Source organism: Thalassophryne amazonica, chromosome 11 (assembly GCF_902500255.1).
Source record: "Thalassophryne amazonica chromosome 11, fThaAma1.1, whole genome shotgun sequence".
Taxonomy (NCBI): Eukaryota; Metazoa; Chordata; class Actinopteri; order Batrachoidiformes; family Batrachoididae; genus Thalassophryne; species Thalassophryne amazonica.
In genome coordinates this window covers 71,095,149-71,114,552 of record NC_047113.1, presented here as the reverse complement: position 1 = coordinate 71,114,552, position 19,404 = coordinate 71,095,149, and the positions used below count along the sequence as shown (strand labels likewise).

Sequence of the window (19,404 nt, the reverse complement as noted above, 5' to 3'; positions counted from 1 at the left end):
TCGGAGATGAAAACATTCACTGTATTGTATTTGAGTTATTGTCTCAATAAACTGGAGGGGATGGACCATTTCATCCTTATATCTATTCACTCGCAGTACTTTATAGGGCACATGCTGAAACGTGTAAAAAGTTGTGTTGACTTGGATCTGTTAAATTTGGAGGTGGAGCCAAATTAGGTCAAGCAAGTTTAAAATTATCAGCTGTTATAATCTATGTTACACATGAACAGGCTTATATAAAAATGTTAAATATGGTCTGTTACAGAAACCGCTGAATTTTGGGGCCATTTAAATTTTTTTTATGTCATGAGATTGTCCGTATTGGGCTTTGATAGACTGTCCGTATACCCTCCAATTACTGCTCTGCTATTGTTTTCTTTTGTTTTTCTCAACTAGTCTTAGTTTGGACATCCACCTGGAAATTGGCTCCCATGTCTGGGGTGAAATACAAGACAAAATGCCTTTTACCTTTCATCCATTCAGGTTTCACACAAACAAAGCGAAAGCAGACAGAATTCCGATGGACTGTCAGGGTGTCGGGTCTTTGCCGGGATCCGTTCTACAACATCAGAACTACACGGGGCTGGTGGACGAACACCAAAACAAAGTTTATTCTGGTGACTGACAAGTCGTGTTGCACTTGACTGCACATGAAAGCTTTAGTTATCTTTTCCAGTACTCCCAAAGAGCTCACAAAGCCCACAAGGGGCAGGGAAAAAGAAAAAAAACACCAAAAAACAAAACTTGGATCTAAGCATGAAGCCGGCACAGCAGGAGGTGAGAGGAGGAAGTTCAACACAGGCCGCTGACTTTAATGAGTTTACCTTTTACATTTGTGCAAAAATCAGTACAGAATGTAGTTCTGGCCCCGTTTCCACTTGTCTTACAATTTAGGTCATTTGCATTTGTGCAGCTTTACTTGCTCTTATTTATTTATTTCTTTTTGTCCTTAATTATGACCACGAAGCTGCAGCGTGATTTCCACATGTGCCAAACACAAACAGTCAGCTCGACAAACCTAGAGCTCTACTGGACTGCATTTCACTGCATAGGTCTATTGTTGCACTTATTGCATTTTAATATATAGACCAAAAGATGTTTATACACCAGAGACGATGAATTCATGCAAACATTTCTGACATTAATCAATATTTTCAAACTCAGCCAGTTCATGGAATCAGTCCTCTCAAAGTCAAGTTTGCTGCCGAGGTCCCAACTACAAACTTTTGTTTAACAGCTTTTGTTTTTGTCTTCAAGTGACTGAATCTGGCCGTATATGACCTGAAACAAATATTTGTATGAGCCTTTGTGATATTTTTAATCAGAAAAATATGTCTGATCATAAATATGTCAATTTACTTGTCCTATAGTTTGCGTTTTTGTTTTGTTTTTTAGTACAGGAATTGTCCCAGTGGTGTGGCCTAGATAATGGAAAGTAATGTAGGATCATTTACAACACTGGAAAGACACGCATGTTTTTAATATTACAGGCTTTGACTTCATCATACAAAAAACAATAATTAATTATATGATAAAATTTCAGAATATCTGTCATCAATAACAATACCAATATACAACCCCTGGCAAAAATTATGGAATCACCGGCCTCGGAAGATGTTCATTCAGTTGTTTAATTTTGTAGAAAAAAAAGCAGATCACAGACATGACACAAAACTAAAGTCATTTCAAATGGCAACTTTCTGGCTTTAAGAAACACTATAAGAAATCAAGAAAAAAAGATTGTGGCAGTCAGTAACAGTTACTTTTTTAGACCAAGCAGAGGAAAAAAATATGGAATCACTCAATCCTGAGGAAAAAATTATGGAATCACCCTGTAAATTTTCATCCCCCAAACTAACACCTCCATCAAATCAGATCTGCTCGTTGACACTGACCCTATGCCATGACATTGACCCTATGTGTCTTTTTGCAAGGAATGTTTTCACAGTTTTTGCTCTATGGCAAGATGCATTATCATCTTGAAAAATGATTTCATCATCCCCAAACATCCTTTCAATTGTCCAAAATATCATCAATGACTGTGGAAATTTACATGTTCTCTTCAGGCAGTCATCTTTATAAATCTCATTGGAACGGCACCAAACAAAAGTTCCAGCATCATCACCTTGCCCAATGCAGATTCGAGATTCATCACTGAATATGACTTTCATCCAGTCATCCACAGTCCACGATTGCTTTTCCTTAGCTCATTGTAACCTTGTTTTTTTCTGTTTAGGTGTTATTGATGGCTTTTGTTTAGCTTTTCTGTATGTAAATCCCATTTCCTTTAGGCGGTTTCTTATAGTTCGGTCACAGACGTTGACTCCAGTTTCCTCCCATTCGTTCCTCATTTGTTTTGTTGTGCATTTTTCGATTTTTGAGACATATTGCTTTAAGTTTTCTGTCTTGATGCTTTGATGTCTTCCTTGGTCTACCAGTATGTTTGCCTTTAACAACCTTCCCATGTTGTTTGTATTTGGTCCAGAGTTTAGACACAGCTGACTGTGAATAACCAACCTCTTTTGCAACATTGCGTGATGATTTACTCTCTTTTAAGAGTTTTATAATCCTCTCCTTTGTTTCAATTGACATCTCTCGTGTTGGAGCCATGATTCATGTCAGTCCACTTGGTGCAACAGCTCTCCAAGGTGTGATCACTCCTTTTTAGATGCAAACTAACGAGCAGATCTGATTTGATGCAGGTGTTAATTTGGGGGATGAAAATTTACAGGGTGATTCTATAATTTTTTCCTCAGAATTGAGTGATTCCATATTTTTTTCCTCTGCTTGGTCTAAAGAAGTAACCGTTACTGACTGCCACAATCTTTTTTTCTTGATTTCTTATAGTGTTTCTTAAAGCCAGAAAGTTGCCATTTGAAATTACTTTAGTTTTGTGTCATGTCTGTGATCTGCTTTTTTTCTACAAAATTAAACAACTGAATGAACATCCTCCGAGGCCGGTGATTCCATAATTTTTGTCAGGGGTTGCAGGTACAATAAATACAAACAGAGCCCTTAAAAATGTATGAAATATATTGGCTGTATGACTACTGGGATAGGCTCCAGCCCTCGTGACCCACTAACTGGAGGAAGAGGTTATAGAATATTAATGAATTAAAAACGAGGTCATGAATGGACTCATTCGGTCACTTTAGTTGCTAGCATAGCTTGGTCACTTAAGGGTTAAATCTGGAGAGACGGCCAAAGTACCACAATTAACCATAAATTATGCCAATTAGTCATTCAGAAATGAATTGCACAAATTTCTGGAATCTTTTATCCTGCTTAAAGAGGGATTTATTTTGATGCCTCTAAACCATTGACCCCTTAACAATCTGACAAAGTGAAGAAAAACTGAAAACTGAAATAAAATAGTCTTGTTACAAATATTTTAGCATAACTTTATATGGAAATGCGCCGATCAACCATAACAATGTGACGACCAAAACACCCCCGACTGAAAAGGTGTGCAATGGTATCTAGCACCATTGGACCACACGGGCCAGCCTTCACTCCGAAGTGTATGCTTGACTCTGTCACTGGTTTTCCATCCTTGGAATACTTTTGGTAGGTATTGACCACGACAAAAACTGGCAACATCCCACAACAGCTGCAGTTTTGGAGATGCTCTGGCCCACTCGTCTAGCTCTCACAATTTGGCCCTTGTCAAAGTCACTCAAATTTTTATGTGTCCCCATTTTCCCTGCAGCCAAAACACCAAATTCAAAGGCAAAACGTTAACGTGCTGCCTCACATGTCCCACCCACTGACTGCTACCACTGCAGCGAGATAATCAATGTTACTCACTTCACCTGGGAGTGGTCACAATCTTATGGCTGATCAGTGTAGAGCTGTAACAAACTGAACACCCATAATGATTTTGATAAGCTTGAACATGTACAGTTGGACAAAACTGAGTCTGAAAGTACTGAGTCAAGGTGTATGTACACTTACGTCTCAAAATTTGTTACAATGAATCTTTAATTGAAGAAATTCTGCACCAGATGCATTCATCCATCTTCTTTTGTTTAAAACTTCCAATAAATATAAATAGATGACATTTTATATGTGGTGATTTTTATTTTGTATATATATATATATATATGTATATATATATATATATATATATATATATATATATATATATATATATATATATACACACACACACACACACACATTTGGTTGCGTATTTCCGAAGTGACATTCTCTTTTTTCATTATATATCTGCATCAAGCTCTTCGGTTTCTGAGTCTTGTCACACTTGCTGTGTAAAGGCCTTCTGTGATACATTTAGATTTGTGTTGCAGTGTGCATCCTGGTCATTTGTCAGTGATCACAAGCACAATTTCTGACAGTCTGAGCGTTCACTAAGCTGTAATTACGCCCTAATTGGTTTGCTATAATTACACAGTAATCACTGGTGTTAAAGGTGGCTGTAAAAGGGAGAGTTGTTGCTTTATTTATGAAGATGATAAAGATGATGATGATAATGAGCAGGGGAAACACTGAGGCAGCATGCAGCATGAAAATGCACCTACCTGTGTCTAAAATCCTTATTTCTACCAGGCAAAGAGAGCAGGAAGAGAAGAAAAGACATCAAGACGAGATCTGTAAATTTCAAAAGGACACTTTTCTATCGTCACGTTATTTGCTGAAGCAGAAAGTTTCCTTATTATCATCTCCTTCAAAGCCTTGTCAGCAGCATCATTTCTCACCGAAACTGTAACTAAGTAAAGACTTGAAAGTGAATAAAGATAGTTTATTTTTTTTTCTGACAGAGTTTAGTGAAATAAACAGATGAAATTCAGAGTTTAAAGTATCCCCTTGAAGAATCAACATGAAAACACGTAGGAAGTTGTGATGATCTGTTTGGCAGAAAGCAGAGATGCAGTGCTGTGGCAAAGAGCTACAACCCACAGAGAGAAAATTTGTTTTCCTATTGCTCGAAATCCCCATCCAGCTTTTCTGCTGCTTTTCTCAATCTGACCGCTAAAATTGAAATATTGATTCTGCCAACTGTTGCCTTTGCCAGTGAGGCCAGACAGTAAATACAGACTTCATGGGAACCACAGTTCATATATATTCTGTGTGTGTGTGTATGTTTTATATATATATATATATATATATATATATATATATATATATATATATATATATAATTACTGTGCAAATGTTTTAGACACATTTATTGCATCATAAATGCATTAAAAATGATGAAAACCTGATAAATATTCAGAAATAAATTAAATGTGTGATGGATTTCAACTTTGATGATAATCGCTATGAAAATTTGGTTCTATTCACATGTGATTTTTCAGCATAAAAGTCGCACCAGAGTATAAGTCACAGGTCCTCAAAAACTATTTTAAGAAAACTGAGACTTAAAGTATGCGTAATTGTGTTTTACAATCATTTTAATATTGCATGATCACTTGGAACTGTGCTTGTGTGGTATTCTACTGGCCGGTACACTTACAAATAAATTATTATTATATTATTATTATTATTTTTATTATTATCATGGAATAAAAAAACATTGCTTTTGTTGGAACAGATTTTATGTTGGCATGTCCATAAAAAAGGGGAGGGGGGTGTTTGATGCCCATCACACACTACTTTTATTAGAACTGTGGGATGCCTAATACAACCCCAATTCCAATGAAGTTGGAGAAATTGTGTAAAATAGAAATAAAAACAATACAATGATTTGCAAATCCTCTTCAACCCATATTGAATTGAATACACCACAAAGACAAGATATTTAATGCTCAAACTGATAAACTTTATTGTTTGTGCAAATATTTGCTCATTTTGAAATGGATGATGTAACACAGTGGTAAACATACCACTGTCCCAGCTTTTTTGAAACGTGTTACAAGCATCCATTTCAAAATTAGCAAATATTTGCACAAAAACAAAGTTTATCAGTTTGAGCATTAAATATCTTGTCTGTTTTTATTTACATTTTACACAACGTCCCAACGTCATTGGAATTGGGGTTGTACTTTTTCACACACACACACACACACACACACACACACACACACACACACACACACACACACACACACACACACACACACACACACACACACACACACACACACACACACACACACACACACACAAAAAAAATGTTGCAAGTTTTCTTGAAACCTAATGGAACAAATTCTTATTTATTTTGTTAATTTATCTGTCTGAAAATATTGTAATCTGAAGAATATGCCATAAATTCAAAGCTTCAGCAATGTGAAGGTTTTTGTTTTATTTGTACTTTCAAAAACAAAACAAAACAAAAAAACCTGCAAATCAACTGGCTGACAGATACATGTGTCCAGATCTGAGTTTAAATTGAAATTGCAATTAATTACAATTAATTTCCTTATCAATTGTGCTGCTCATGAATAAGCATTTGTAAATAAAAAAAATGCTTTAAAATAGTCACAACTTTACAATAAAATTCAAAGATGGTCAGTTAGTTTGACTACCAGACAAGAGTGATTAAACTCCAGTTTTCTGATTTTAAATCCAGTGTAATCGGTTGTTAGTTGATTTAGAGATGTTGCAGGAGTTATATGATACTGATGTGATATTCACACACCAGCCAAATAAACTCAGTTAAAACCATTTAAAATCTGGTGCAGAAAGCTCATTAAAAACAAGATAATAACTGTTGAAAACAACTGAAGCCCATTAAAATGTCAGTAAACACCAGCTGACCTCAGTTCAACACAAAAATTATAAACCCCACATTTTTTAAGCCTTCAATGAATCTGAACTTGCACTTATGCCTTTTGATGAAGGTCCACAGGACTAATGGCATCTAAATTCACATGCAATGTCCACTATGCCTTCTAATGAATTTCTAAAAAGTTGTTGAGTGAATGATTTTGAAATTTGCTGCAGATAATCCTTGGGGATAAGTTGGACTTTATGATTGAATCCCTGTTGGCCCCCTTTACTGCAGAAAATCTGTTCATAAAATTTTTGTGAAATTTGGTACAGACATTCCTTGGAAGAAAGCTGGACTCTGACTGAACCCAGAAGGCTAAACCATTTCAGATAAATACATACAAATTTAATGGGAAATGGAAGTTTGGGTTGACCCCACCACCTGGTCCCGGATAAGAGACTGAAGACGAGCGAGTGAGTGAGTGAGTGAGTGACTCACTTAATGTCGGTTTCCACACATTTGTTCAAAATTATTCTTTCTTTGTCCAAAGGACTTCAGGGTCTCTTGACCCTATTTTTTACTTTATAAATTCAATAAGAAAGACATTAGCACAGTATATATTTTGTGCTACTCAGATCATCAATTTGGTGACTAATCATTTGAGCTGGAGTTTAGCGCTGTGGTGCTGTTGCCCCTTGTTTTTATTTGAAATCAGGCTCCCTCACGGCGTCTGCTGTTTATCTCAAATTTAATATAGCAGAGAAAGTCCACAGTGGGAATTTTACATTTTTCTGCTGAGAATCGTGTACAGTTGCTTGGAGAGAATAGAAAACCATAATTATCTTTAAAAATGTTGTGCTTGATAATGTGCTTCACATTCACAAAGTCTTGGACCAGAAAGTCTTATTTTGAAAGTCTCATCTGGGTGCATGAACCCAAAAGCTTCTGTTCTCTGATCTCCACATTAACCTAACAAGTCAACATCTAACTACCAGCCAAATATCTCGAAGGCATTAGTGACGTTTGTCCTTTTCGGAAAGAAGTCACATGTTTGACATGTACGTGTGTCCTGATGGACGATGACCCAGAGTACTGTTAATCAACATCTGCCACTTTGAAAGGCGCCAACTGGCCAAATCAGTCACTGCTGAATGAAGCCAACTTGGAATGATGGTGTAAATCATCCCAATTACACCCTGACAACAGGATGCCTTTTGTAATTATGGAGATGGATTGGGAAAAGATTACAAACTTGTATGGACAGAGCAATGATCTGTGCAACTGACATTCTGTTATTCAAGTTGCAGTGTCCAAAAAAAAAAAAAATTCAGGATCCCACACACAAAAAAAAACTATATACATACGTAAAATCTTTGCAACAGAACTGTAAATGTGAAACTACTGTAATTCATACTGTTACAACCTATATCATTTAAAAGAGTAGTTATTTTTGATTTTTTTCCCCCATTGTCAGAAAAATTATTTTCTTCTCATCAATTTTAATGTCAGTCTTTAGTTTTAAAATAGAGGATTAGCAATAATATATTGTCAATATCATCAAAATTCACCTTGTCTGGAAACAGTTTTGTATTTTTGACCCAACACAACTCCATGACACACTGGAAAAGATGTCCCCGCAGGCTGTTTGACAATCAAGCAACGTTGTGTCACTACAAATGCTAATGTTGACATCATGGAACCAAAGCAAGGCAGTAAACCTTCAACTGTAATTGACAGTACCCCCCCCCCCCCCCCAAAAAAAAATAAAGTTATGTAAATCAAAGTAAAATGGAAACAGCAAAGACACAGCAAATGAATAAAAAATGGTGCGACCAGAGATCCTGTTGGGAAGTAGTTAAGACAAAGGTTTTGCTGGATATCTGCTGGACAAGTATGACAGCATGTACACAGGTCTGCTGCAGTTGCAACAAAATTAATAGGTTTGTCAAAATGAGTCAGTGGGGAGACCAACATTTCATCAAAGATTTATTAGATGAATTCTTCTGAACTATAACTTCCCTAATGCAAGTTCCCAGGTTCCCATAAGAATCCCCCCAAAATACATACTTTACCAGCAATAAAATGACCTGTACTGCAATTTTGCAATATAACATTGAAATAAAGGTATTTAATACAATTCAGTACTAAATAAATGTTGTTAATTTTGTGAAATAAAATGAAAGGGTAGATCACGCAACGTTCACTACCACTTCATATTTGTTGCATGATATTTATGCGTGAAAAATTTTGAACATTTAAAAATTATCTTTGCACGAGTGCACGCACCGGCGCCCCCTCACGTTCAATCTACACCTGTTAATGACGAGTTTACTCTTCAAAATGTTTTGCCACCAAGTGACCTTTCTTCAAAAACATCAAAACCTGAAAACTTGGAGAAGTGTTTGAAGATGTTGAAGACCAAACATGAGGTCTGGTTGCTTTCCAGTGAAGATGTTTACAACTTGGCAAAGTGAGAACCTTTAGTCTCACTTTTGTTATAATACGTTGTAGCAAAGTTTGGAATTTCCACTCTGTAGGGAATGGGCTTTTATAGGCTGTTATTGTTGAGCATTGATCAAAGTGAAAATAAAACTCAGCTGCTACATGTTGAGTCTGAGAATTCAACAAGCTGTATCTCAGCCATTATGTAGAGATGGCAACATAGAATTTTGGAAACCAGTTTCTTTTGTCTTACAATATCAGAGATTTTTGGAAAATTTATGTTGGGGTCAATTTACCAGTAGCCTGAAATTGGACCTTGATGTGAGATAACAACAAATGATCTATTTGAGAGTTTTTTGAATAATACATCATGTGTACCACACAATGATGGTTCCTTTATTTCATTTTTTAAGGGCCCTCCTTAGCCACCAAGTTTACAAACTGTGAGAATCACCTTAATGCTGCACAGTACCTCCACAAATTACAGTATTCGAGTGTATTATACAACTGGATCACCACAGAAACAGCTGAAGGTGGAAACTAAACATCAAACATTTCATCTCTATTTTCAATTTAACACAGGACTGTTGCGTTGGATTGTATTTTAATGAAGAGTAGTGTGTATTTTTCTGGTTACTGAGCACTGAGGTAACCTTGAAAAAAAAAGCCATTGATCTTACCGGAGCTCCATGATGCTCGTAACATTGCCAGATGGGTAAATACGGCGGATGTAGTTGAAATCCCCAACATACAGACTACCATCGATGCCCCATGCCAAAGCCACTGGCGCCAACAGCTTGTTGCCTTGGGCTTGCCCATTGCAGCTGGGGCACGAGATGCTTCTGCGTCGCCCATTGCCCATGACGGTGGAGATCACAGGGGGCTGGAGAGAGATGAACTGGTTTTCTCCACAGCCTTTGTAAAGAATGCCTGGAAAACAAAACACCATTGATGTACAGATATGACAGCGAAGTGAATGTCAGTGTACCAAAAATGTAATGTGATTTGTTTACTATCCCACGACAACAGCTATGAAACACTTGGATCATGTAGCTAATTATACAAGTGTGTTATGGAAAAGTAGTATTGTTAACTTGACTGTTGCAAATAATTAAGTGCTACTCAATTTTCACCAGTTTTTGATGTGATGAAAATATTTTTGACCGAGTGCTTCTAAACTGGCCCAGTCTAATTCCAAAACTGTAAAATTAATGATTTCATGATTGCAAATAGTTTTCTGGAATCCAGATGAAATATTTAGGTTGGCAGTGCTGAATATATCATATTCTCCAGCTTATCAGTTGCATTTTCTTTTTATACGACTTTGGAAAGTTCTGAGACTTATACTCTGGTGTAACTGATATATTCCAAAAAATATCACGTGTTCATTATTAATAACAATAATTACAATAACTATTCATATAGGGCTTTCAAAGGAAACAAATCACTAAGCAAAATAAACTCCAATAATGAAAGAAAAAATGCTTTTGAAAAATAAAACAAAACATAACGCAACAATAATGTTCTAGTGTATATATGTTTTTTCCTCTTCAAGAGGCATTTTTTGACAAGTGTGATTTATACTCCAGAAAACACAGCAATAAGATAATGTGGTACCTACAGTAGCAGGTGCTTTGGAGTTTTAGAATGTGTCAAAATTTTGTGTCCAGCTTAAGTGGGTTAGTGAGTTGAGTTAGTCTCTTTGAGCCAAAACATGATTTAGAAATCACTGACCTTATGACTGACCCAATCAGCTCACTGTTGCTATGGTGATCATTACCTTCATTGAGACTACCCATGTACCAGGTTTGGTTAGTTTGGATCTAAACGCCTTGAAGATATATTGGAAAATGTTCAGACTGACAGATGGATGATGCATTATTGATAGCCCCCAATGATACATTGTTTTGACAATAGTCCCTTTGGCTGCTCACATTTGTTTCTTGTTGGGGACACTACCTCAGATCCTACATATTGATTTGACATATTTTCTTACACCGTATAGTCTTCCAGACAAAAATCCAGATTGAAGCATGGGTATCTTTGAATCGGGTATCTTATCCTTGGGAGGCAAACCCACTACCACTGCACAGTTACCATAATTTAATGGGTTTCTCCATTTAATAAGATTATTTCATTTTCATGGTGATGACTTGATAACTCAGCCACATGGGTTGTGCAGCCAGTACATTCTGAGTGCCGGTCCCAAGCCCGGATAAATGAGGAGGGTTGCGTCAGGAAGGGCATCTGGCGTAAAACAAGCCAACCCAACTATGCAGACTAAGAATCAAATTCCCATACCGGATCGGTGGCGGACATTGTTAACCCGGGCCGCGACCGATCCGGTATGGGAATTCGATTCGTAGTCTGCATAGTTGCCCAACAGGGTGCCGGAGGAAATTGGGCTACTGCTGGGCAAAGACGATGAAGAAGAGGAGGAAAACATTGCCAGAAATAGCGGGAGAAGAAGAAAACTAGAAGGGTGGAAATGAGAGTGGGGACTTTGAACGTTGGTAGTATGACTGGTAAAGGGAGAGAGCTGGCTGATATGATGGAGACATATTGGTAGACATATTGTGTGTGCAAGAGACCAAGTGGAAGGGAAGTAAGAGCAGGAGCATCGGCAGTGGATACAAGTTGTTGTACCATGGTGAGGACAGGAAGAGAAATGGTGTTTGGGTCATGTTAAAGGAAGAGTATTTTAAAAGTGTGTTGGAGGTTAAGCGAGTGTCTGACAGGGTGATGAGTGTGAAGTTGGAAATTGAAGGGGTGATGATGAATATCATCAGTGCATATGCCCCACAGGTAGGTTGTGAGATGAAGGAGAAAGAAGAGTTCTGGAGTCTGTTAGATGAGGTGGTGGAGAGTGTGCCCAAGCATGAAAGAGTGGTGACAGGAATGGACTTCAATGGGCATGTTGGTGAAGGGAACAGAGGTGATGAGGAAGTAATGGGTAGATATGGTATCAAGGATAGGAATGGGGAAGGACAGATGGTAGTTGATTTTGCAAAAAGGATGGAAATGGCTGTGGTGAATACCTACTTTAAGAAAATGGAGGAGCACAGGGTAACATATAAGAGTGGAGGAAGGTGCACACAGGTGGACTACATTCTTTATAGGAGATGCAAGCTAAAAGAAATCAGAGACTGTAAGGTGGTGGCAGGAGAGAGTGTCGTTAGACAGCATAGGATGGTTGTTTGTAGGATGACTTTAGAGGTAAAGAAGAAGAAGAAGACAGTGAGAGCTCAACAAAGGATCAGATGGTGGAAGCTGAAGGAGGAAGACTGTTGTGTGAAATTTAGTGAGCAGGTGAGAGAAGCACTGGTTGGAGGGGAAGCAATTCTGGACAACTGGAAAGGTACTGCAGATGTGGTGAGGGAGACAGCTAGGATAGTACTGGATATGACATCTGGACAGTGGAAGGAAGACAAGGAGACTTGGTGGTGGAATGAAGAGATCCAGGAAAGCATAAGGAGAAAGAGGTTGGCGAAAAAGTTTTGGGATAGTTGGAGAGATGAAGAAAGTAGACAGGAGTACAAGGAGATGCGGCGTAAGGCGATTTATTTTTTATTTTGAAGAGCTGATGAATAAAGAAAATGAGCGAGAGAAAAGGCTGGATGATGTGGTGAGAGTAAATCAGGAAGTACAAGAGATTAGCAAGGAAGAAGTGAGGGCTGCTATGAAGAGGATGAAGAGTGGAAAGGCAGTTGGTCCAGATGACATTCCAGTGGAGGTATGGAAATGTCTAGGAGAGATGGCAGTAGAGTTTCTAACCAGATTGTTTAATAAAATCTTGGAAAGTGAGAGGATGCCTGAGGAGTGGAGACGAAGTGTGCTGGTTCCTATTTTCAAGAACAAGGGTGATGTGCAGAGCTGCAGTAACTACAGAGGCATAAAGCTGATCAGCCACAGCATGATGTTATGGGAAAGAGTAGTAGAAGCTAGGCTTAGAAAACAGGTGAACATCTGTGAGCAGCAATATGGTTTCATGCCGAGAAAGAGCACTACAGATGCAATGTTTGCTCTGAGAATACTGTTGGAGAAGTACAGAGAAGGACAGAAAGAGTTACATTGTGTGCTTGTGGACTTAGAAAAAGCTTATGATAGGGTGCCAAGAGAAGAGTTGTGGTATTGTATGAGGAAGTTTGGAGTGGCAGAGAAGTACAACCCCTGGTAATAATTATGGAATCACCGGCCTCGGAGGATGTTCATTCAGTTGTTTAATTTTGTAGAAAAAAGGCAGATCACAGACATGACACAAAACTAAAGTCATTTCAAATGGCAGCTTTCTGGCTTTAAGAAACACTATAAGAAATCAGGAAAAAAAAATTGTGGCAGTCAGTAACAGTTACTTTTTTAGACCAAGCAGAGGGAAAAAAATTTGGACTCACTCAATTCTGAGGAATAAATTATGGAATCACCCTGTAAATTTTTATCCCCAAAACTAACACCTGCATCAAATCAGATCTGCTCGTTAGTCTGCATCTAAAAAGGAGTGATCACACCTTGGAGAGCTGTTGCACCAAGTGGACTGACATGAATCATGGCTCCAACACGAGAGATGTCAATTGAAACAAAGGAGAGGATTATCAAACTCTTAAAAGAGGGTAAATCATCACGCAATGTTGCAAAAGATGTTGGTTGTTCACAGTCAGCTGTGACTAAACTCTGGACCAAATACAAACATGGGAAGGTTGTTAAAGGCAAACATATTGGTAGACCAAGGAAGACATCAAAGCGTCAAGACAGAAAACTTAAAGTAGTATGTCTCAAAAATCGAAAATGCTCAACAAAACAAATGAGGAACGAATGGGAGGAAACTGGAGTCAACGTCTGTGACCGAACTGTAAGAAACCGCCTAAAGGAAATGGGATTTAGAAAAGCTAAACGAAAGCCATCATTAACACCTAAACAGGAAAAAACAAGGTTACAATGGGCTAAGGAAAAGCAATCATGGACTTGTGGATGACTGGATGAAAGTCATATTCAGCGATTAATCTTGAATCTGCATTGGGCAAGGTGATGATGCTGGAACTTTTGTTTGGTGCCGTTCCAATAAGATTTATAAAGATGACTGCCTGAAGAGAACATGTAAATTTCCACAGTCACTGATGATATGGGGCTGCATGTCAGGTAAAGGCACTGGGGAGATGGCTGTCATTACATCATCAATAAATGCACAAGTTTACGTTGATATTTTGGACACTTTTCTTATCCCATCAATTGAAAGGATGTTTGGGGATGATGAAATCATTTTTCAAGATGATAATGCATCTTGCCATAGAGCAAAAACTGTGAAAACATTCCTTGCAAAAAGACACATAGGGTCAATGTCATGGCCTGCAAATAGTCTGGATCTTAATCCAATTGAAAATCTTTGGTGGAAGTTGAAGAAAATGGTCCATGACAAGGCTCCAACCTGCAAAGCTGATCTGGCAACAGCAATCAGAGAAAGTTGGAGCCAGATTGATGAAGAGTACTGTTTGTCACTCATTAAGTCCATGCCTCAGAGACTGCAAGATGTTATAAACGCCAGAGGTAGTGCAACAAAATACTAGTGATGTGTTGGAGCGTTCTTTTGTTTTTCATGATTCCATAATTTTTTCCTCAGAATTGAGTGATTCCATTTTTACTGACTGCCACAATTTTTTTTCCTTATTTCTTATAGTGTTTCTTAAAGCCAGAAAGTTGCCATTTGAAATGTCTTCAGTTTTGTGTCATGTCTGTGATCTGCTTTTTTTCTACAAAATTAAACAACTGAATGAACATCCTCCGAGGCCGGTGATTCCATAATTTTTGCCAGGGGTTGTATGTTAGGATAGTGCAGGACATGTACAAGAATAGTGTGACAGTGGTGAGATGCGCACTCGGAATGACAGACTCATTAAAGGTGGAGGTGGGATTACACCAAGGATCAGCTCCGAGTCCTTTCTTGTTTGCAGTGGTGATGGACAGGTTGACGGATGAGACCAGACAGAAGTCCCCATGGACTATGATGTTTGCAGATGACATTGTGATCTGTAGTGAGAGTAGAGAGCAAATTGAGTCTAGTCTGGAGAAGTGGAGATATGCTTTGGAGAGAAGGGGAATGAAAGTCAGTAGAAGCAAGACTGAGTACATGTGTGTGAATGGGAGGGAGCCCAGTGGAATAGTGCAGTTACAAGGAGTAGAAGTGGTGAAAGTAGATGAGTTTAAATATTTGGGGTTAACTGTTCAAAGTAATGGAGAGTGTAGTAAAGAGGTGAAGAAGAGAGTGCAGGCAGGGTGGAGTGGGTGGAGAAAGGTGGCAGGAGTGATTTGTGACCAAAGAATATCAGCAAGAGTGAAGGGGAGAATTTACAAAACAGTAGTGAGACCAGCTATGTTGTATGGTTTAGAGACGGTGGCACTAACAAAAAGGCAGGAGGCAGAGCTGGAGGTGGCAGAGCTGAAGATGTTGAGATTCTCTTTGGGAGTGACAAGAATGGACAAGATTAGGAATGAACATATCAGAGGGACAGCTCAGGTGGGACGGTTTGGAGACAAAGTCAGAGAGGCGAGATTGAGATGGTTTGGACATGTGCAGAGGAGGGACCCAGCATATATTGAAACGTGGTGTCTAACCAGATCCTTACTCTGGATGGCATTACCCTGACCTCTAGTAATACTGTGAGAAATCTTGGAGTAATTTTTGATCAGGATATGTCATTCAATGCGCATATTAAACAAATATGTAGGACTGCTTTTTTGCATTTGCGCAATATCTCTAAAATTAGAAAGGTCTTGTCTCAGAGTGATGCTGAAAAACTAATTCATGCATTTATTTCCTCTAGGCTGGACTATTGTAATTCATTATTATCAGGTTGTCCTAAAAGTTCCCTGAAAAGCCTTCAGTTAATTCAAAATGCTGCAGCTAGAGTACTGACAGGGACTAGAAGGAGAGAGCATATCTCACCCATATTGGCCTCTCTTCATTGGCTCCCTGTTAATTCTAGAATAGAATTTAAAATTCTTCTTCTTACTTATAAGGGTTTGAATAATCAGGTCCCATCTTATCTTAGGGTTCCTAGGGTTTGTAAGAGTAGAATGGGAGGCAGAGCCTTCAGCTTTCAGGCTCCTCTCCTCTGGAACCAGCTCCCAATTCAGATCAGGGAGACAGACACCCTCTCTACTTTTAAGATTAGGCTTAAAACTTTCCTTTTTGCTAAAGCTTATAGTTAGGGCTGGATCAGGTGACCCTGAACCATCCCTTAGTTATGCTGCTATAGACTTAGACTGCTGGGGGGTTCCCATGATGCACTGAGTGTTTCTTTCTCTTTTTGCTCTGTATGCACCACTCTGCATTTAATCATTAGTGATTGATCTCTGCTCCCCTCCACAGCATGTCTTTTTCCTGGTTCTCTCCCTCAGGCCCAACCAGTCCCAGCAGAAGACTGCCCCTCCCTGAGCCTGGTTCTGCTGGAGGTTTCTTCCTGTTAAAAGGGAGTGTTTCCTTCCCACTGTCGCCAAGTGCTTGCTCACAGGGGGTCGTTTTGACAGTTGGGGTTTTTCTGTAATTATTGTATGGCTTTGCCTTGCAATATGAAGCGCTTTGGGGCAACTGTTTGTTGTGATTTGGCGCTATATAAAGGAAATCGATTTCATTTGATATAGGGAGAAGGATGCTGAGGATGGAGCCACCAGGCAGGAGAAGAGGGAGGTCAAAGAGGAGGTTCATGGATGTGCTGAGAGAGGACATGCAGAGGACATGCAGAGGATGATACAGAGGACAGGGTGAGATGGAAACGATTGATCTGCTGTGGCGACCCCTAACGGGAACAGCCAAAAGACAAAGAAGAAGAAGGTGATGACTTGATACATTTTTGTGGAAGTCATTAAATTGTTGTCCATGAAGGACATCATTCACCATGTCAGAGAGTGCACTATCCACACTTTGGTTCCAGCCCGCCCCCCCGCCCGCCATGGAGTTACCATAGGCTATATTCCTATTATTATTTTTAAATTATTATTTTATCATTTATTTTATTTTATTTTGTCCTTACTGGGTACAGTTAGGGGAATTTCCACAGTCTATTCACACAGATGACAACAGGATAATAAGAGTTGAACACTTTGTGTGCAAATGTGTCATCATTTCAGGTGCGAGTGGCCACTTCAGTAAGATACGAACTGCAACATTGTTGCTCTTTTGCGTAATTAGTTGCTAATTTGCATCTCTAACTGCTCTTCAGCAGTCACAGCCCAGTAAGATAGTACCCTTATGGTTCCTCCAGTTAATGAGATTGATTATTTTCCCACATTTCATTCCAATCAGGTGACACATTTTTGAGGAAACAATCAAAATGTTGAAAACACCTTATTTTTCATGTTATAACACAATCCATATCCAAACATTTGCAGTGGGTTCTTCATTTTATTCAGACTGATTATTTCACTAAGGTCCATGAAGATCATCTTTGAGAAACATCATTAAAATGTTGAAAATGTTTAATTTCATTGTGCTAAAGAAATTCACATACACAACCTGATCGAAACCAAAATCTAACTGCGTCTTTCTCTTAACGAGAATGATCCTTTGAGCAAGTATTGTGGGGATTTTTTAAAACGTTTAGTAGTCCTGATACAAAACACAAACACTTGCAATCATATTTATAGAACCCTGAGTAAAGTATATATTTCTGAAAAATTCTCTTTTAAATTTGCGCACCCCCCCCCCCCCCCTGCCACAAAAAAAAAAAAAAAAAAGGATTCAAACACCTCCTAATAACTGCATGAGGAGTCACCAAACTCAGTGAGTTACTACAGATTAATATTTCAGCAAGGACCAGATCTAACTGGTTTTTCGTGGGGTAGTGTAACACTGCAATGTTCTTCAAAGTGGAAAATAACATCAAAGGCAAGAGGCGCATGCTGGAAGCACATAATTATTCACATCCAGCAACTTGTTTGAGTTCACACCGACTTCTGTCCTAATTAGTGGGTCTATGACACCGTTGAGTGGCCCCATAATGGCGTTCTCCCGCAGAGTTACCCCGGATGCCAATACAGCTGTCCAAGTGTGTGAAATCCAGCACTCTCCGCCACACCGCTCGTCCCTCCTCTGATTAGTTCCTTTCATCGATTTTAATTGATTGAAGGGCAAATTCAAATGAAAGCACGGTCTGAGGAGGCTCCTGACAGGATGATCTGACCAATCCGTCTTTTGTATCCGATAACAACCAACACGAGCCCCTAACAAAGACAAATAGGTCCAGGGGACAGCTTTACGCGTGACGCCATCAAACGCTTGACCTTGGGACTTTAATTGAACCGTGATCCATGCGCCTGCTCATTGAATCAAACGCCGAGTGTGATGAAAGTCGCCAAGCGAAAGGTTGAAGCAGAAACAATACTACAAATAACAAAATAGTCAATGCAATCTGCCCAGGAATGTAATGTCTCTTTGTCAATTAGCACTTTGATATGCTTGGCACAGACAGACAATTGTGATATCCAGTAGTGTAATGCAGTGTGGAGCACATGTATCAGCCGCAGCAGTGCAGCAGTCAAGCGCTTTGGCTGAAGTTCAGCTTATAATAAAAATAAATTCAAGGCGTCCTGGCAAACAGCCCTTCTCTGGGCTGTTTACTCTTTTATCTCAGTTTACAGTACGCTCAAGTTTTACCATAAGCTATTAGACAGTGCACCGGAACGTAATAAATACAGTAATCGCTCTCTGCACGGAAATGACCACACTGTCACTTCTGCTCCACTCACAGTGAAGATCAGGGATCGGTTTTCCTGCCTTGAGGACACACATTCATGAGGTCTAGGGTCAGGTTTGTGACGTCCCAGCTGATCACTGACCCGAGGGGAAAAAAGCTGCCATGCAACAGCGTTATAGTTTTCTTGTTTGTATATAATCACTTCATTAACATCAGCTCTGTCTGAATTCACCATGCCATGCATGTCTTAGGCACGCTAGTATGTCTATATATGTTGCTTTTGGGTTTTTTCAATTTTTACTTTATTAGCAGGCGTGCACATAACTGGTGCTCAAGCATGCTAAAAATAAATGATGTGCAGCAGGAAATACAAAGGTAAGCACTTTTCCTACGATCTGTCTTTGTTGGTTTACACCTGAGAAGCGCTCCCCTTCTGCTGTGCAGAAAGCATGAATTTAACAATAGCATAATTTTAGCACACGTGAGTACCCGTTATGTGAACGCCTGTTTATTAGCACATCAGTAACAGACCAAATGTTAGCTTTCACAATTAAATATGGTGCACAGAATTTTAACTTAAGAATAATTTTAATTTAAAAGAGC

General features: G+C 38.9%; 1 protein-coding gene across 1 annotated transcript in view; it reads right to left on the bottom strand.

The window, feature by feature from the left end:
- Positions 1-19,404, bottom strand: part of si:dkey-237h12.3 (teneurin-3) — a 515,809-nt gene that overhangs the window by 64,739 nt on the left and 431,666 nt on the right. Inside the window, 1 exon segment of the mRNA XM_034182118.1 lies at positions 9,799-10,048. Within this exon segment, the coding sequence (XP_034038009.1) occupies positions 9,799-10,048 (250 nt within the window).